The sequence below is a fragment of the Quercus lobata genome, chromosome 2, assembly GCF_001633185.2.
Source record: "Quercus lobata isolate SW786 chromosome 2, ValleyOak3.0 Primary Assembly, whole genome shotgun sequence".
NCBI lineage: Eukaryota > Viridiplantae > Streptophyta > Magnoliopsida > Fagales > Fagaceae > Quercus > Quercus lobata.
In genome coordinates this window covers 103,031,652-103,053,011 of record NC_044905.1, presented here as the reverse complement: position 1 = coordinate 103,053,011, position 21,360 = coordinate 103,031,652, and the positions used below count along the sequence as shown (strand labels likewise).

At 32.9% G+C, this 21,360-nt stretch overlaps 2 protein-coding genes across 3 annotated transcripts; both read left to right on the top strand.

The window, feature by feature from the left end:
* Positions 1–6,605: 6,605 nt before the first annotated feature.
* On the top strand, positions 6,606–12,854 carry LOC115977631 (protein FAR1-RELATED SEQUENCE 11-like). 2 transcript variants are annotated; one of them, XM_031099613.1, is made up of 4 exons: positions 6,606–6,713; positions 8,649–9,661; positions 10,270–10,713; positions 11,734–12,854. In XM_031099613.1, the coding sequence occupies exons 2-4, from the start codon at positions 8,684–8,686 to the stop codon at positions 12,370–12,372; spliced, it is 2,061 nt and encodes a 686-aa protein (XP_030955473.1). In that variant the 5' UTR covers positions 6,606–6,713; positions 8,649–8,683; the 3' UTR covers positions 12,373–12,854. The 2 variants fall into 2 exon arrangements, with proteins under 2 accessions (XP_030955473.1, XP_030955474.1); XM_031099614.1 differs by having other exon boundaries at positions 6,616–6,713; positions 8,655–9,661.
* A 4,130-nt stretch (positions 12,855–16,984) lies between these two features.
* Positions 16,985–19,642, top strand: LOC115965254 (COX assembly mitochondrial protein 2 homolog). Its single transcript, XM_031084428.1, has 4 exons — positions 16,985–17,094; positions 17,653–17,747; positions 18,984–19,088; positions 19,176–19,642. Exons 2-4 carry the CDS (start codon positions 17,703–17,705, stop codon positions 19,281–19,283), a joined length of 258 nt encoding a protein of 85 aa, XP_030940288.1. The 5' UTR covers positions 16,985–17,094; positions 17,653–17,702; the 3' UTR covers positions 19,284–19,642.
* The last annotated feature ends 1,718 nt before the right edge of the window (positions 19,643–21,360 follow it).

Genomic DNA, 21,360 nt, shown 5'->3' with positions numbered 1-21,360 from the left:
TTATTTTTTTGAAAAAATATATTACATAAATTCAATAAATTCGGCTCAAGACTATAACAAGCACTAACATACTAGCTATTTAAAAAAGTATGCATTTTTTATATAAAAAAATAGCGATTTTAAAATATGTCATTTGAAAACACAATTTAAAAAATCACAATTAAACGTTTGATTTGAGATTTTAGGCTAATTTGTTTGTTTGGGCAATTTTTGAGAAGTGGTCCACAATATTTTTGCAACATTTTTACAATAAAACCTAAATGGTAAGTTTTTACTGGTTCTATTTTGAATTTACCATTGAAATTATTTTTTTTGTTTACCAGTAACAACCTACTATTTAGGATTGTTATGAAAATATTGCAAATAATATTGTAAACATTGAATTTCTTGTAGTAATTTTTTTGTTTAACATTCAATGGACCAAAATTTTGAAGAGGTTTAATTTTATTTTTAAAGGGCTCAATTGTTATTAAGGGTGTTTAAGTTTTTTTAGGGTGGTCAAAAGACCTATATTAAGTTAAAACTCAAAATTTTTTAAGGTATATTAAAAAAAAATTCTAGACCTCATTAGTACTTGGCGTCGCCCTTGTATGAGTGTATTAAATAAATGTACAATTATAATACTACACACGTTAGTAGGAACATGACCACAAGTAATACTTGATACTTGAAATTTTATTTGTGTAAGCATTTTGCATTAATGTGATTTTTTTTTTTTGGATACAAGAGAGAATTTCTACTCTAACTTAATCTAAGTGTATATGTGTGTGAAACTCTCTCCTGAAAACTTGAACCTCGGTTCTTGCCCCCAATACCCCACAAGCATTTTTATCTGGTGATTATTTTCAATTAAGAAGTTACTCTAAAAGTATTAAGTTAGCTCAAAAGCTTAAATTTACCCCTTAAAAAAAAAAACTTAAAATTATAAAAGTATATTATACTAGACCAAGCTTTTTATCAAAGCCAAAAATTATAGCAAATTATTAAATCTAAACAAATAATAAAATTATTTTCAAATCCTGTAACTTTTGATAATTGGATCACTCAAAACATACTACAATATATATATCCAAGGGCAATAAATAATAAAATTTTGGTATGGTAGGAGTGTATATATGATTATCGACAAGATTAACCACACGTGTATTATTCGTACCAACTAGGTTGAAATTTGAAAATGAGTATTGAGGAGGTAGTTGTTTGTTTATATGCATGATTAGTAAATGTCAAAAGGTGTTTCATGATGTGAGTTTCACTTTAACGTAAAGTCATCATCATATTAATTTGTATATATTTTTTATTAACTTTTTCCGTCTATATAACATGGCTCTTTGATGTTACTCCCTCGTCTCAATTTATTTGTCCTGTTTGAAAAGTTAAATTTGTTAAAGGAATATAATTTATTGTCATGTCTATCTTATAGAAATGTATAAATTTACAAAACTACCCTTAAATAAATTTATCAGTTTTTTTTTAAAAAAAAGTTATTTTTAATGAGGCAACTAAAAAGGTGTCCCAATTAGATTGATTTTTTTAAAAATATTTATTAGTTTTCTTTTCAAATAGTTTTGAAAATAAAGAAAGAGTATAATAGAAACATTAGTAAACTAATAACTTTTATTTTTAGAAACATGACAATATTTTGGGACATTTCAAAATGGAATAGAGAACAAACAAATTAAGACGGAGGGAGTATATGTTTTTGAGTGTATACTATATTACACAAATTGATATCATGTATTTGGCATAAAAAGGATGAGAAATCACTGAAATTTTAGTTTTATTAGTTCTTGAAATCAAGAAAATAAAAGAAAAATATTTTAACATTAAAAAATGGATATGTAGAGTTCAATTTTAATAATAAAAGATATATGAATCAGGTCATAAGGTGTGCAAAGTGTATGGTTAGAATATGTGTTAACATGGATGAAGATAAAAGCAGAGAAAAATTGGGGAAAAACGAAGAGAAAAGCAGAGAAAAACGAAGGGGAGAGGCAGAGAAAGATGAGAGTCAGGAAAAAAAGAAAAAAAAAAAAAGAGAGAGAAAAGTTTTATGACATTGGGTCAGTGTGTGGTTCCAATTTTTTTAGTTTTATGGTTGAAAACATAACTAAGTGATGGGTGCCAAACGTATAGGGTTTAGGGAATTTGAGTATTTTAAGTGATGCGTAATGAATAACGAAAATTGAGCAAGGAGTGATGGGTGACGGTTTTCAAAAAACCAAATAGCCCCTAGATTTCACTATTGAGCAAGATAATGTGTAGGGATATTATAATAAATTAAAGCTAATTATAAAATTAATGTTATCATAGAGTCAGGCATGAATCGTATGATCAAACACAATATAATAAATAAATAATGCCTACTAGAGTCTCTATCCTTATCTATTTATTTTATATGCAGAAGACTTTATGGCATTATTGAGGAAGATCAAATCATATATTTATTAATTCAATAAAATTCGCAGGTTCACTAAAACAATAAAATAAATAAATAATCAACCAAACTTGTACGCTGAAGACAAGGCAAAAGATTTTATTTATAACCCACGTCAGAGCCATATGATTCAATTATTCTCCATGAAAGCTTCTTTTGTTTTGTTAGGCTACACTCTTTCGGGCTTGAAGAATTTGACGTGGTCAAAAATCGATTTTGGCCTCATAATTTTAAATCCTAAACCAATAATAGATGATTACTTGTTATATCAAACTTATCACAAAATATGTATGACACCCCATGATTACTTGTTAGATCAAACATATCACAAAATACATATAACACCCCATGATTACTTGTTAGATCAAACATATCACAAAATATATATAACACCCATAATTATTATGGCAAACTTGTCAAGTCACCTTATTTTAATTATCTGAATTATGACATTCCTCCTTCTCTCTTGCTTTTGAAATTTCAACACAAAATGAGCTCTTCTTCAGCAAAAATAAATAAATTCTTTGCTATATACTACTGATATTTACGTTTGGATAATTAAATTTCCTGACTTATTCGACTTACATGAGTACAACTTCTTAAAACTTTCATTTTTTCTTTTTTCTTTTTTAAATAGAATTTAGATTTTAGATAAAATAAGCAAATGAAAATAACCCCATTCAAACACATATTTAAATTGGTTAGGGATGGTATTAAACTTAGAGAATGTTATTTAATTTTATCCCCTATTTTACAAACCTGATATTATTTATGACTCATAGAATAGAACTAAACACAAAATATAACTTTCATCTTAGCAATCTTATCCATTTACTTCCAACAACTGCAAGTATGTGCCTTCTTTAATTTTCATTTTTGGCTGAGCATGACATAAATATGAAATACTCATATGAATAAAGAAGCATTATTGCTTTCGGTTAGAACTTAGAGGTATACCTTCTTATATGCAATACGTTAAGTTCTCTAATTTAATTTAAACATACGATTGCATTGATCAATAAAATATAAATATTTTTTTTTATAATAATAATTAATTTCATTGCAATTATGTGTGTGAATTTAATTAGAAAATCGAATATACTATACCTAAAAGATTGCTTAGTTTACCCATTATCTTTCCTATCAAATCAATGGATCTAGTAAACTATCCTAAGAACATACTCTTCAACAAATATTATGATAGTAGTCAAGGAATACTAGTATTAGTTGTTAATGACAGGGCACCCATAATCGCATTTTAGTTGGAACCATCATGACACACTAACGGAGGGTCCAAGTCAAAATGCCAAACACAATTTTTCACAGTTTGATATGATGATTGAATTAGACTTGTGACTGTGATTGCGGTATCAAGACTCAAGAGGCATATATGTCAAATAGTTTATTTACTTATAATGCCAATGATATAGCCAACCAAACGAGGCTGGTACCATGTTGAAGCCACTAGAGCAACTCAATTTGTTTCCTTTTGTTATAGAAAAGGGCATCTCCAAAATTTTCTACCTTTTAATAGATATTAGGGAAAAATACAATTTTTTATGCACACTATATTGAATTTTCAATTAAATTCAAACATATAATATATTGAATTTAATTATTTTTGAAAAATATAACATTGTTTATTCTTCATTGATTAATACAATCATTTTTTTTTTTTTGAGAAATAACCATATATTTAAACTTTTTTTTTTTTTGGTTGAGAAAGAAGACTGTAAATATCATTGAAATCAGCCATAGTCGGCGAACAATACAGAATGGAGATGTGGAGGAACAGAAACTATACGTAAGTTTTGTTATATTTATAAACCACTACAAAGAAATCTTTGAAATTTCAAGATTATGACACTTTGTTCTATTCTTCAGTATCAAACTAAAAGGAAAAAAAAAATGTGCTTATCTGATCTGATCTTTTGTTGGAATACTTTTTCTTTTTTAGTTACTTTCCCACCATCTTCTACTTCACGACGTGTTGAAAGTTTAGAAAGTTATATGAAAAGTGGTTTTTGTACGTGTTGTAAAAGAACTTACATAAAGTAAGAAGAGGACAAGAATTTTCTAATAAAAGAATTTTCTAATAACAAAGTGTCATACTTAGGTTGCGTTTCGATTGCTTATTTTTTTTCAATTTATTTTACTATTTAATTTATTTTTATTATTATTTATAGGTCTTATTATATTTTTTTGTATTATTTATGAGTCTTGTATTATTTCAGTTAAATTTTATTTTTATTTATAATACTTTTAGTAAAAAATTTTCAATTTTAACAAAATAAGCAGATTCCAGACAAACATTTATATTCAAAATAAAATTTTAGGCATATTTTGTAATTTCAAATAATAATTCTTGATAATTTTTTTTTAAAATTTTTTTTGGGCGTATGAGTGTTGAGTCTGTTTACTGTTGACAAGTTTATATATATATATATATATATATATATTTATAATTTGTTGATAAGTATGTTTGTGTATTTATATATATTTATTAAAAAAGAAGAAGAAGAAGAAGAAGCATGTAAACAATATTGGAAAAGTATTTGTTTGGGCCTGAATTTTTGTGTGACATGGCTCCCGCTCTAGAAAGATCTAACGGGCGGGCATATAACAAGCAAATCCCTCTTCTAACTCCAAGGCCCAAAAAACTCCACACAAAATAATCTTTTTATTTTTCTTATTTTTTATTTTAGAAAATGATCGTTCCTATTTAAATGGAATTCATTTTAGGATTTAGAATGAATTTTATAGATTTTTTTTTAATGCTATGGTGTCTTTTTGGCCACAAATTTTTAGTTTATTTAGTCTTTTTTTTTTTTTTTTGTCTCAAGTTCTAAATTTTTTTTTTAAATTTTATAAATAGCCTTCAATAAATAAACTAACTTTTAAATTTTTGTTATATATATATATATATATATATCTTTTGCTAATACGTTACCAAAAACTATGGGCTCTCAAGACATATCAAACTATTTCTATTGTTAAATATAATAAAAAAATATAAATTACATCACCCTTAGAGGACTTATGAAATGGCACTCCCCTGGAGGTCTTTATATATAAATGCAGAAATTAATTAATTGTTATCTTAGGGAGTGTTCAAACTTGTCTCTTAGCCTATATTAAACTCCAAACACAACCCGTGGTTTATTTTGCAATAAAGTTGGGGATAAAAAAATATCACAATCTTACAATATATATTCCCAAATTAACCTACCCACTCTCACATGAGCTCACCATAATCTTTTATTTATTTATTTTTAATAGCTCACGTGTCACGTGTGAGGTAGTAGACTAATTTGAGAATATCGTAATTTTTTTGTTATGCCTTAGAAAAACTCTTAAATTGTTAAGTTTTGAAAAAAAAAAAATTCATAGTTTAATACTTTAATTTAATATTTTTTGGAAATTTCAAAATTTAATTTGTTACATCTCTAAATTATAGGTTTAAAATGTAATTATTCTAAGATATAAAAACAAAAAAAGTGTTTACTAGGACTCTTGTAACTCAATTGATACCTCTTAATTTATGGTTTAGATCCCCTCATTCTATTGTAACTATTAAATTATCAAAAAAAAAAAAAAAATGCAAAGCTTAAATACAGCACTACAGTTGGTTAAATACAACACTATAGTTGGTTAAGTTATCCACCTTAGCCTAAATTACATTAAACTCATTTGTAATTATTATTATTTTTTGTTTGAGAAGTGCTACAATTATAATATTTTTACAACAAATTTTAGATGGTAATAGCTTGCTACTTAGCATTTGTTGTTAAAATTATAGATATAACATTTATCTTGTTTTGTTTTTTGGTCTAAATACAAAACAAATTTTTTTTTTTTTTTGATGAATAATACAAAACAAAACAAAGCAGTCACAATTCTCTTAAGATAAATGCTATGTCCATAATATTTTTGGTAGATAGTTACTGATTGATTAGAACCAATAATAACGTACTACTTATGATTTTTTATGACATTATAAAATGTTGAGGATGTAGTGCATCTTTTTTTTGAAACATCAACCAAACCTTTGTGAAAAAAAAATAAAAAAAATAAAAAAAACTAAGAAAAGTGTTTGGACATGCGTATTATAGAGTCCTAAAAAGTGGAGGAAGATGTTTGGGAACAAAGGAAGGAGGCGTCAGATAGTAAAGTGCGCAGGGAGTATAAAAAGGCTTTCATCACCTCCCAGCGCATTTTAGGGCAACTCCCAATTTCCCAATCCACCTCACCTGGATTGCTCCCATGAATTCAATTGGTACCATTCTCTTATCTTTCTTTAATATTTTCCTCCTCTTAAAACAGTCTCTCTTTCTCTCTCTTTATGTATATGTGTGTGAATAGACATGGTTATTATATCTATAAAAGTAATGTTTGTCTCTGTTTCTAATTTGGAGCAATATATGCAGCCAGAGACTCTTAAAAATGAAGTCTTCATGTGAATTTCTGTGTGAAACACAAATCCCATTTTGGATTTTCCATTTCTGATAATGGGTTGTCCTCAATTTTGCAGAATGTGTTAGTAATTTGATTGAATTGAGTTTTATATTGTATATGTTTGTGTGTGTTTATGTACATTATGTGCAGACAGAGTCTGTTAAAAATGAAGTGCTCATCTGAAATTTTTGTGAGAAACACAAAGCCCATTTTGGAGTATTACATTTCTCATAGTGGGTTATCCTCAATTTTGTGGAATGTGATTGACTTGAGTTGTATGTATATATGATATGTGCAGTTAGAATCTCTTAAAAATAATTTTCATTTTGAATTTTGTGATAAAAACAAAAACCATTTTGGCTTTTCCATTTTGGTAATGGGTTGTCCTCAAATTTGCAGAATGTGTTAGGAATATGATTGATTGAGCTGAATGTGTATATGTTTTTTTGTGTCTGTATCCAATATTTACAGTCAGAGTCTATTAGAAATAAAGTGTTTACGTAATTTTGTTTGTAAGTAAACACAAATCCCATTTTGGGTTTCCCATTATTGATAATAATTATCCTCTCGCATAATGCATCAGATATGTGATTGAATTGAGCTGTACATGTACATAATGCATGTGAAAAAGAGCTAGAGTGGCAATCTAATTCTGAGGTAAAATGGAAAAGTCTGACAGGATTGCACAGAAATCAATAGATGGAAATTTCATTACAAACGATTGATGTTTTTTGGTCCTTCTTCAGGAACTCAAAGATGTAACGATAAGATAAGAGTTTAGCTTGAATGAAACCTGAACTGCAAAGTAACATTTGCGGATATGTTTTTGAAAGTTGATCAACAAGCAATGAACTCAGCTTACTTTTTAAATTATAATTATTATAAAACCTCGTTGCCCTCTGAATAGGTCCAACATAAATATTGAGTCTGTTCAAATAAGAACTTGACTCATATTTGGAATTTGTGAGGGCATATGACATAATCAACTTCCAAGTTCTTGCATTTGTTTACCCGATCTCTCAATACAATTGTGTGAATAGGAAGATTACAACTTGTGCCTTTAGGGCTACCAGTTTCAATTTGCTAGCTTTGACAATCACTGAGATTGTAATTCCAAACAAACAAAGCAGTGAGTGTATTGAATTACAATGGAAAAGTGGATGGTCGGTGGATGCTTGAAATGTGAAGCGCCTCTAAACTTCTGGTACATATGAGAAATCCTCTACCTTGCTGAGGTTATAGCCTTTAATTACTTAAAAGTCCATATTCCTCACTTTTGTAGGATTTGAGGAAGCATGTTAACGTTTAAAACCTGAAAAAGAATAGTGTGATACTAAATTGGTGACTTGACTATCTGAGAAATCTCAAGAATTATTATTTTTGTATAATGAGTGTTGTTATTTTAACCAACAACATGCCTTTTATTATTTATTTATTTATTTCCAATGAAAATCTGGAATTTATGTGTAGGAAAACTGTTTTGGGTTGATTATTTAATCATCAGCATCATCATTACTGGTTTTTTTCTATTATTTTCCCTTTTTTCTTGGTTGTTGACCAGCATTTAGATTAGTTGCCAGTTACTGTGAATACATGTGTTCATATGTTGTTATGCCCCTTATATTTGGTGTGGCTCAATTTTTTATTTTCTTCTCTGTTCTATGATGCATCTTTCCATCTGTTGGGACTGGTTTGGCTAATCAAGGCTTTTGGTTTTTTGTTTTGTCTTGTTTTTTATATTTCCTTTTTTAAAAAGACATAGGGTATTGAGTGGTTTAATGAGAAAGTATAATGTCTGAAGAGGCTGGACCGTTGTTGGTGGTTTATGATGATCCCTCAGATCAACGATCTTTGTCCTTGGACGATACCAGTAGCACTGAGGAATCACCTGATGAAACTAGGCTCTCCCTAGAAACCACTAATGATGCAATTCCATATATGGGGCAAAGATTTGCCACTCATGATGCTGCTTATGAATTTTATAGTGAATTTGCAAAGCGATGTGGCTTCTCAATCCGGCGTCACCGCACAGAGGGGAAGGATGGGGTTGGTAAAGGACTCACTAGACGCTACTTTGTCTGTCACCGTGCTGGCAACACCCCCATCAAAGCCTCGAATGAAAGTAAACCTCAAAGAAACCGAAAATCATCTCGTTGTGGATGTCAAGCGTACATGCGAATAAGCAAGTCAACAGAATTAGGGGCTTCAGAATGGCGTATCACAGGTTTTCTAAACCAGCATAATCACGAGCTCTTAGAACCAAATCAAGTTCGTTTCCTTCCTGCATACCGGACCATTTCAGACACAGACAAGAGCAGAATCCTTATGTTTGCCAAAACAGGAATTTCTGTGCACCAGATGATAAAACTTATGGAGCTTGAGAAGTGTGTGGAGCCAGGATATTTGCCTTTCACTGAAAAGGATGTTAGGAATTTGCTCCAATCATTTAGGAAATTAGATCCAGAAGAGGAGAGCATAGACTTATTAAGAATGTGCAGAAACATTAAAGAGAGAGACCCCAACTTCAAGTTTGAGTATACACTTGATTCAAACAATAGGTTAGAGAACATCACCTGGTCATATGCCTCATCTGTCCAGTCATATGAGATCTTTGGTGATGCAGTTGTGTTTGATACAACACATCGCTTGACTGCATTTGACATGCCGCTTGGGATATGGGTTGGAATGAATAATTATGGTATGCCTTGCTTCTTTGGCTGCGTCCTTTTGCGTGAGGAAAATTTGAGGTCGTTTTCATGGGCATTGAAGGTAATAACTGAAAGTAATTATGGGTTTTCCCCCCTAATCTGTCACCTTATATTGCACATGTGACTGCTGTAAATCTTAATTGAACTATTCAATCAATTGCTTTTCTCGTATGAGGCATAACCAATCAAAGGGCTAATTGAAGGATAGAACATAGAATTTGAATTTTGAAGCTGGATGTTTAGGATAGCCAGTTAGGTTTTGGACCATGCACAAAATAATGCTGGTCGATTGAGTTTTCACATGAGGGACTTCTGTAATTGGGACTTGATATTCTTTATGTTACAATTATAAATGATGGGGACCAGGCCAAATGGTCACTGAGCATCTACTTGTCTGATTGGTAGTGGACAATTTGTATGAAATTGGGACTCTCTTTTTTCCCCAATAAATGCTCAGTGAGCACCTCCTGGTATTGTTCAATGCCTATTGGTCTGTTGTTCCTGTCATCCTAATTGGACAAGGCATTATATTTAGTATGAAAATTTCTCTTCACTGTTGGGTAATATATTGCACATGCTCACATGCATTTCCTTTTTTTAAATAGCTTCACTGATCCCAATTTGACATTGGTGTTTATGTGTTGTATTGTATATATGGAACTTTGGAAGGCATTCTTGGGGTTTATGAACGGGAAGGCTCCGCAAACAATTCTAACTGATCAAAATATGTGTCTCAAAGAAGCAGTAGCCCTTGAATTGCCTATGACGAAACACGCACTTTGCATATGGATGATTGTAGGGAAATTTCCGTCGTGGTTTAATGCTGTACTGGGAGAACGTTACAATGAGTGGAAGACAGAGTTTTTTCGAATCTATAATCTGGAGTCAATTGAGGATTTTGAACTTGGTTGGATGGAGATGGTAAATTCCTTTGGGTTGCACGCTAATAGGCATATAGCCAACTTGTATGGGTTGCGCTTACTTTGGGCACTACCATTCTTGAGAACCCATTTCTTTGCGGGAATGACAACGAATGGCCAGTCAAAGTCAATTAACGCTTTCATTCAAAGATTTTTGAGTGCACAGACCCGGCTTGCACACTTTGTTGAACAAGTATGCTATCTCTTTTACTATTGGCCTATTGCTATTTATTTAGATTAAGATATTAATATTTTGCTGTTGTTTTTTATTGTATTCTCAAGTCATGGTCATGATTCAGAGTGCGTAGTGAGTACAATGTTCCACATTTTACTTGGTCTCACTTAAAGATTTTGAAGTGCTGTTAATTCAGGAGTAACTTTACAAGAGTATTAGCATATGAAGGTCCTATAATTGATTATACTTTTTGTGTAGGCTCTTATGAAATTTATCTAGGCAAGCCCCAGTGTTCTGTCCCTTTTACCTAGATGCTGGTGAAACAGAAATGCTTGGAGATTTTCCAGCACTTTACTTATTATGTTCACAAGGTTTTGGCCTGTTGTTTTTTTCTCCACACAACCTTATCAAAGAAAAGTAAAAAGAAAGATAGTAACAACTACAAAGAAAGGAAGGAATAGTTATTAATGTTCCTAATTAAGCTCTAAAAAATTATATTGAACCTGTTAGCCCCTGCCTTATTGTGGTGAATGCACGTGTAACCTAGTGAATCTGAAGATGCCAAAACGTAGGGCCCTTCAGAAACTGAATCATGTCAAACAGACAAGTTGTATTGAAGGCTGTATGGTGAGCAAAAAGAACTACTCTTTTGCCATTCACCAAAGGTAGTATTGGCTAAATTGATGTGCAATTTATCCTAATCCCTCTAAATAGTGCCTACTTGTCCTTAACCTGAAGTGTTTGTCATACCAAGACTATCATATTAAATAAAGTCTTAATTGCCACATTATTGAAAAGTTGATTTTAATATTGATCTCCATGATTTGGATCACTTTGCTCCCCTTTTTGATGCGGTTATGGGCTATTCATTATGTATGAAATTCGCAACTTGTTTCTGGTTTGTTAGAGTGATGAAAAACCGTCTAAACAGTAAAAATGATTCAAAATTATTGGTTGGAAAAAATTTTCTTTCCTTATTAATTGGGATTTGGGCTTAGTTAAGTTTTTTCCTTATTAAATTAAAACTTGCACAAGCAGGCAGCAGTTGCTGTGGATTTCAGAGATCAAGCTGGAGAACAACAAACAATGCAACAGAATCTCCAAAATATTTGCTTGAAGACAGGGGCCCCCATGGAATCCCATGCTGCCACTATCCTCACTCCTTTTGCCTTCTCTAAGCTACAAGAACAACTTGTTCTGGCTGCCCACTATGCATCCTTTCAGATGGATGATGGTTTTCTTGTAAGACACCACACAAAAGCTGAGGGAGGCCGGAAAGTCTATTGGGCTCCTAGGGAAGGCATCATCAGTTGCAGCTGCCATCATTTTGAGTTTTCTGGAATTCTCTGCCGGCATGCTCTTCGAGTTTTCTCAACAGGAAACTGCTTTCAGATACCAGATAGGTATCTTCCTATCCGTTGGCGCAGGATCAGTACACCTTCTGCAAAGCTTTTTCAGAGTACTCCAAGTGATCATGCAGAAAGAATTCAGATATTGCAAAGTATGGTATCAACTCTTGTAACAGAATCCGCTAAGTCCAAGGAGAGGCTAGATATTGCAAATGAGCAAATTTCCATCCTTTTATCTCGTATAAAAGAGCAGCCAGTTTCATTACAAGGTATGAGAGATGTGTCGTCCGTTCATGAAGTTTTTGATTCAAGAATATACCAAAAATAGTTAGCATAGTGTTGAATTCTCGTGGAAAGCAGAGGGAAACACGGTGGAAATTATCACAGAAAGCAAGTTTGGGGATTTGTATAGCAAGATTTGAGAGGAAAGCTTCTTTTGTTGAAGGCTTGGGGCTGAGGTTCTTTGTATGGCATTTTGAGAGTTTTGGTACATACATATAATTGATACAAGTTGTCTTTTGTAGACATCATATAAAAAGCCTCTCCTTTGCATGGTGTTTTCACGAGGGTTCCAATATGTACAAAATATATAGAAATATCTTTGTGTCTGTATGTATATTGCTGTGTTTGTGGTTAAAAAGATTAGCTCATTTTGGCATTTAGAATTATGATACAAGAAAACCATATGTTTAGAGGACGTGGTGTGTAATTCATCCCAAAATATGTAGTGTGTCTTGATGCAACTGAAGGATTGAAAGAACTTTGTGTCTGTATGAATATTGTTGTGTTTTTGGTTAAAAGATTAGCTCATTTTGGCATTTGGTATACAAGAAAAATATATTATTAGAGGAAGTGGTGTGTAATTCATCCAAAAAAAAGTAGTGTGTTTTGAAGCAGCTAAAGGATTGAGTTGAAGATGGTTCTTTTCTTCTTAGAGTGCAAGCATTCGTTTATTTATTTTATCCATCTTTTTGTTGTCTTGGAGTAGGTTGATAGTTGACAGTGCTGGCTTAGTTTTCCATTAACTTGGCTAGGGGTGTTCAAAAATTGCACCAAAACCACCCGTAAAATGACATAACCACATCGCACTACATGTAACAATGCATTGTACCACACCTTCTCTATATATTAATAATTTAATAACACTAGTTTTCAAAAAAAAAGGTTTAATAATCCAAGTAAGTTTTGATTGGGAAAGCCAACCCAAAATAAAGAAAAACTAGTTTAATAGTTTAAAACTTGGCCCAAAACAAAAGGAAAAATCAGTTTTGGGCTGGGTAGGAAAAGCTTAAAATTTGAAAAATATATTGGTTTCAAACTGATCAAATTGCATCTTATATATTTCACTGTACATGTGACCGCAAAAATGAGGTGTGGTATGGTTATGGTTTTGGCTAAACTCTAAACCACACCGTAAAGTACGGTTCTAAAAATGGCCTAAATTCGCACTGTACCACGAACACTCCTAAACTTGGCTATACAATAGATGGAAAAGAAAGGCAAAGAGCAGTAGGAGTTTTGATTGCATAGCATTAGAGTTTTGCAACATATTTTTCTGAGGAGAATTTGGTTTTCTTCTACAAAATCCCTTTCATTTGCCAGAGGTTTTGTTTTTTCTTTGCTTTTGAGTATCGGATATACAATTAACTCTTTTTATGAGTTTTTTTATTTGGCTTTCTAATGTTCTCACGTACTTAAGAAAGTCAAAAGACATGTTTCAAAGTTTTTCTTCCAATCGAGTGAGTTTAATATGAATGGATCTAATGGTTTGACTATGACATTTTCTTCTACTTGATGCTGTTTCACACGAATTATCCAACTTCCAAAATCATTGGTATGCCATATGTGGCCTAAATTCAGGGTCTTTCTTGGCCTTATAGAAGAACCAACATTTACTAGCTACTTGTTTGATCTGGAATTAATTGATACTCCTATTATCAATCTTTTCAATCCAAAATGAAAATGGAAAAAAAGTGTATATTAATGCACCAGAGATATAATCTAAATTCCCCATTAATAATTTGTAGTAGATGCAAATGATATGGTGTGTGTTCTTTCCATATGTTAGAAATTGAATTGCACTTCTTTCTTGAGCATGCAAATGATATGCTTTGAGCGAAACTAATTCTTGGCGTATGATGGGCAGTGCGTACATGACCTGAGTACATCTTCATTGAGGCATGCTAATTGTTAAAATATTAATTAGTAATATTAGCAGCGTGATGTGTTATACCATGTTGTGTATGCTAGAGTGGATGCGGAAGAGGAAGCATAGAAGAGGAACACTGAGAACACGAGGGTTACGTGGTTCAGCCTTACGGCCTACATCCACGGAGGAATCCCTTAAGGGCTACATCTTTATTGTACTACACTCTCATACAATAAAGATGTAGCCCTTAAGGGATTCCTCCGTGGATGTAGGCCGTAAGGCTGAACCACGTAACCCTCGTGTTCTCAGTGTTCCTCTTCTATGCTTCCTCTTCCGCATCCACTCTAGCATACACAACATGGTATAAGACATCACGCTGCTAATATTACTAATTAATATTTTAACATGGTATCAGAGCCAAACTTCGTTCTTAGCATCAAACAAACATCTCTAGCAAGCAAAGAAGATTCTCACGTGCACACCGCCAACAGAAGTCACGCATGCTTCTCTGCTGGATCTAGACTCCACGGCATCTCGCAGCCACCGTGGCGCAGTGCTGTGTCCAAGATCCACAAACTCAAGCAAACCCGTGACATCAATCTCTGATCTATGCAACTTCAAGCTTCGCCTGATGAAACCAACACCACAGACGTACTCCAAGATCTCCCGCGACCAAAACCCAGAAATCCGGTCACCCGAAGCCTTTCCACGCGCCTCCACGCGCCACCGTAGCCTCTGGAAAATCTCCCACGCGCCGCCATAGAATCCTGACTTCTAGATCGTATTCTGGGCGCACGCGCCGCCCAATCGGTCTCCTCGTCCGCCGATCTACAAAACCTGCGATTCCGGCCCTCATATGAGATTAGACGCGCTCTCACGCGCTTCCAGGATTTCTGGCTTCTCCTCCACGCGCCGGTAACGCTGTCACGCGCATTACACGCGCCGGGAAAACTACTGCTGATGTGGCTGACGTCATTGGATGACGTCATCAGCCACGTCAGCAGTGTCGTCTCGTCAGCACCACGTCACCTTGCTGAGCGTTGACCTGGACCGACCCGACCCGGACCACCCGGATCTGACCCGTGAGCACTTTGACTGTTGACTTTGACTCTGGACCAGTTGACTTTGACTTTTTGCGTTGACTTTTGACCAAAAGTCAAAATTTCCAAAAGGGCCTATGTTGCTCAGTTTTTCGCGTAGATTCCAATTTTGGCCTCCGTTTCTTCATTTGAAGCTCCAAAATTGGACATTTGGCACATTCTTCATTGTGGTTTTTTCAAAGGCATTTTTCAAGGCATCTCCAAGTGATCTTCTCATGCTTATCCAACCTCAAGCCTTCATCGAGCTTCCGCCTTGAGTTTGAGGGAGGGTGTTAGAGATATATATTAGATATATTAGCCCAATGTAATAGGCCCAAACCCGTTCCTGCATGTACTAGTAGTCTAGGGTTTAGTCGCCTATGTATACTCATGTTAGGGTTTATTGTAACATAGGTTATTGTACTACACTCTCATACAATAAAGATGTAGCCCTTAAGGGATTCCTCCGTGGATGTAGGCCGTAAGGCTGAACCACGTAACCCTCGTGTTCTCAGTGTTCCTCTTCTATGCTTCCTCTTCCGCATCCACTCTAGCATACACAACATGGTATAACACATCACGCTGCTAATATTACTAATATATATCTCTAACACTAATGAATCTGCTATCATTAACAAATCCATCTATGACTCAGTGTTTATGAGTTACAGAGAACAATCCAAATAAAGGCAATCTTTATGAGTTATAACCTTCTCATTGTAATTACCACTGTAATATGCATGGCCAAGCCCATAAGGGCCACTATGTCCCTATTTGATCCCTTTGAATTTTTCTTCCCTCAAAGAAGTATGATTTATTTTTTAAAAAATTTTAAGATCACACATTTCGGTCCTTCAAATTTTCATTTTTTAAAAATGGATCTTTAGATAAAATTAAACTTCCAAAATTTTTAGAGAAGGTAAATCAGGGTTCTTTTTCATTCAACATTAAGAAAATACACCAATTTTCTTTTCTCTTGCTTATAAAATATTATTTTGGTACTTAAAATTTGTATGAATTTTGTTTTTCATTCCTAAAGTTTAAAAAATTTGTTTTTTTTTTTTAAATTTCTAAACTATTGAAAATATTTCACTTTCTGTCACTGAACTAAAAATAAAAAAGGTTCTTTTCTCATTCATAAAATATTGATTTTTGTCCCTATTATTATCTCTAAACTATTGATAAAAAGCATTTTACAAAGTTTAATAACAAAAAACGAACTTTTTGACAAGGTTTAGGAAAGAAGATAATATTTTAGCCTATAAATTATAATTACACAAACAACATAGATGAACTTAAGAGCATTTGCATTAACTTGTGTAAAAATTTCTATCTATTTTAATATAAAAACCTACTTTTTCTATTTTACATAAACATTTTTCTAAACACCTCATATTATATTATTTATTTTACTCAACATTTCATTAAAATATCTTTTTTTTATTTGTTTCTCTTCCTTCACATGCAATTACCATCATCTATTCACTTCCTTTGTCATTTCGATAAATAAACTAAATGCAAAATAAAATAATAAAAAATTAAATACAAAATAAATAACATAAATGTAAATTTACACCGGTAATAAATTTATAATTTTATCCAATTATAAATTCAAATATTTTAAGCAAAAAATTGTAAATTTATTATTCCTTTCAAACATAGACTAACACAAAAAAAAAAAAAAAAAAAAAAACTCTCTCATTCATTCTCTCTCTCTCTCTCTCTCTCTCTCTCTTTCTGCTCGTTTCTGACGTCTCTCATTGTCTAGCTCCTCAGACTCTCTCACCATTTCCTTCTCTCTCACCGTACCTCCATTTGCCAGGTATACACTCTTCTCTCTCACAGCTTTGGCTCGTCAATAACATCTTATATTGCTTGAAACTTTGTGTGTTGCTCGATGATGCAACAAATCTTTTTTACTCCTCACAATTGCTTCCTTTTTTTTTTTTTTCCTTATTGGGTTTTGGTGTATGATGTATCCTTTTCCATTTCTATTGTTTATGTGTGTGTGTATGTTCTTAAAAAATCTGGGCTTTGTTCATATTTGTGTGTTTGCTTTCTCATTGGGTTTTGATGAATAATTGACCTTTCCATTTCTATTGCTTCTATATGTATTAACAAATAAATAAATTGGGCTTTGCTTTCTTTGTGTGTGTGTGTGTGTGTTTTTCTCCCAATTTTTATGTGCACTTCCAGATTTTCTATTGTTAATTTGTGCTATGTGAAAAAAATTGGAGTATGTTACCTTTTTTTATTTTTTTATGCTTTTAATTTTCTTAGGAAGAAAATGAAGGCGGAATGTGATGTATATGGTTTGTTTTCATTTGGTGAAAGTTGCATTTGAATGTTCAAATATTTTTGTTGGTGGTTGCTGTTGCAGGGGGCTACAGGTTGAATTTGATTTTAATTGAAAGATAAAAAGAAGGGAGAATGCATCCCCCGTTAACGCTACACAAGCACCCAATGTGCACTGAAGTGAGTCCATCTTCGCCTACTAGCTTTACTTGTTACTTGTTATTCACAACTAAGTATATGTTATGCTTATAAGTTTCTTGTTTTTAATATTTATTTTTGTGGGTTTAACTTGAATGATTGGATGCATTTGTGCATTTGTGCATTTTCTTGGTTATTATTATTATTTTGGATGAATAGTTAACTTTTCATTTAACCAAAGCAGCCCGGCTGCATTACAGTTAAACCAAACAAAACAGCCATTAACAAAAAGAAAACAGACAAGCTAAATTCAATTCATTGAATAATGCAAGGCAGCCTCCACACACAACACAAATCCCATTTTGGATTGAATTCTTCATTCTTGTTTTTGTCACCGCTCTGCCCCTCACATCAGCACGGATTTTTTTCAGCAGCATCTCTTCACTGTTAACTTGACCATTGTGAAACTCTTTCATTTCTATCCTTCCAAATGTGATATATTGTAGCTTGCCATGCTTTGCAGATAGTCTATCTTAAACCATTTTCTTTCAACTTGTTAACTGCCCAATCTAGCTCATCATTCCATCCACTTATTGGTCTGCCAATGAGGCTTTTTTTAAGAATCTGCTTCCAAATTCTCTGGATTACAGAACATTCATAAAACAGATGGTCCCTTGATTCAATAATTCTTCTTCAGAATTATCATAGAATGGATACATTATAACCCCATTTTAATGCCTCTCTTTAGTCCCTATCCTGTCTAGAATCACTGGAAAAGTTGAAAGGACGTTTTGGGAACAAACCTGGAAACCACATAATCCTCCACCACCATACAGTAGGCTAAATTTGCTTGGTTGAAAAAAAAAAATATATATATATATATTTATAGGGAGGCACTCAGCAAACAGGATGGCTTGGAATGGGAATTCTACTTCAATGGGGTTTCCAAAGCCCAGGCAAGGTGGTGGTGTCCACCTCTGAGGGCTATATATATATGAATGGTTGGGATATGGCTAGAGTTCAATAAGGGGGAATGTGATTTTGTGATGAACACCTTATCATCAACTGTGAGCAGGAGAAGTCAAAATAATTTGCATGGGAACATTTTTAAAGTGACCTGTCTTTTGCATCACTAACCATGAAAGTTTGTGTTATAATTTTGATTATCATGTTTGGTTCATTGGAAACTTTCCATTCTTTCAAATCAAGTGGTGTTGGAAGATGGCAAAGAAGCGGATAAGTGTTTGGTCTGACTGATATATCATCTGATTTGTGCAGATTATTGAAGAGTTCCAGAAGTGCCATATAGACCATCCTATTGGAAAATTCTTTGGCGAATGTACAAATCTCAAAATAAAGCTTGATCGTTGTTTCAGGGAGGAAGTGAGTTTTTATGGATCTCAGTTTCTCTTTGGTTTAGGTCTTTATTTTGTAATTCCTTTGTATTAAGATCTTTCAAAATTTTGACAGAAAGCTATAAAGCGGAAAGCAAACTTTGAACAGAGTAAGATATTGAAAGAGAGGCTACGAGCTCTTAGGAAGGAAGCTTCTGAGGAGAATAATTTTGTGCAATCGTAATGGCCAAGTGAGAGAAATTGTCTTCATTACCAAATCGAGGTTTGACATGATGCCTTCTAGAAAAATCCTGCAAGAATATAATGTTGCAGGAACAAACTATAGTTTGCTGGCATCGTGCAATTTGGTTGATATTTTGTTGCATGTGATGTTGTCAAGATGTTTACTCGTTCCGTTGAACTATGAGGAAAATAAGATATTATTTGTATAAGAATTATTAATTTAGACCTTGGATGCTTAACATGGAAAGGTTCTTGAAAATCTTAATTTTGTTCCTCCAAAGAATTGTTAATTTAAACACTTGTATTCCGAATAAGATCAATAACTTATGGGAAACTCCTCTTGGGTTTTCTAGTTGTCTTGGCCTCCTTCTGGATAATGTAGATGTATTATTTGTGTTCTGTTGGCACATTACGATATTTAGTGAGGTTTTCTGTCTATTAAAAGGCATCATCAATACAATATGGTATCAGAAAGATATATTGAGAACGAAATCAATATGAAAATTATGTATTTCCTGCTTTGAACTGTTTACATTTGTTGTAAAAAAGAATTTGATCTTATTGCGTAATAGGAACATTTGATAATTATGCATGAATGACTTTCACTCAGTTCTGTTTTTGCAACAAGATTATCACCAGACAACATTTCAATTCCCTGATTTACTTGCATCTCAGGAGACAAAAATGCTCCTTTTGACCTGTTCAGTAAATGGATTCCCTGGTAAACAAACAACACTTTGGAAATTTAAGAAGCATTGATGTTCAGAAAAGTCACTGAAAATACGGTAGGACACTTTGATCAGAACACTAGGAGGTATCAAAGAAACGAAAGGGCTGATTGCTAAATAGATACAGATATGTATAGGATATATTTATCTAATACACTCTTAAATGAAAAGTAATAGTTTTTATTTTATTTTAAATGAAAGTAATAGTTCCATTTTTTTATTTTTTATTATATGATCAGTGAACCTACTTCAGTAAACTGCTTAATGTAAAGTTTAGATTTGGTGCATAATCGTTATGAATGGCTCGAGAACGCAGGTCTTTACTATTAACATTTCCATTATCTTAAATTATGACAATTTATATTTAGTTCCAGAAAAGCCTGCTCTAGACCTTGCTTCAAGCAGCAATGAGTAAATCTAACTGCACTCGAATTTATACTCTCGCCCAATCATTTTTACAACTAACATTTTGTCGCTTGCCATCAACATAATTAGTTAATTACAGCATTGGGAAGTTGAACTCGAGCAATTAATTACCTCATGCATTTGGCAGATGCATTATCTGTCTCACAACACGTGAGCATCACAATTGTGTAAGACTCACATGATGTGCGAGAGATGATATATACATAGACATCTAGTCTCCTAAACCATCGCATAAGCCAACTTTTCTTCCCACATTGACTCACCATGTAAACAAACTAAACACACTCATTTTGCCAATTTGTTCATTCAGAAAAAAAAGTACTCAAGGAACCTTTGAATTACTCATTTGAGTTATTGGCATCTTGCAAGTCACGGAATTGATCCTTTCAACATCTTTATTTTGGGCTAACACTTGGTTTAAGATGGGGAAAAAATTAAACTTGCCACAAGAAATAACAGAAACAAGTAAAAAAAAAAAAATTTAATTAAGTGATAAATTGCTAGAACTAATTAACATCCATAAAATATCTATTGTCATGTACATCCCATTGCAAATTCCAGCAGTAGTGACCTTGATATTCAGATCAGAACATCTATTCAATCTAAAGGATTCTTTCTGAGTATGTTTACATTCTAGTTCCATGTGAACACACTTGATGCATTTAAACAAGTTCATATGTAGTTGATGGGCTCTCTCTTCTTTACTCTATAAACTTCAAATATAAAGACATCATAGTAACAAAAACCTTAACCTTTTGTATTGAAAAGAATTCTGGCAAAGAGCTTCAGTCAAAGAGATTGCATCTTTTTCACTCAGATCTCTCCTCCAAACCTTGATGTTTGATGCATAAGACCTAGTATAGCTCCAACGTTTGAGTGATCACATCGCTAAGGGACCGCTTTTTACACCATGTACCATATAGA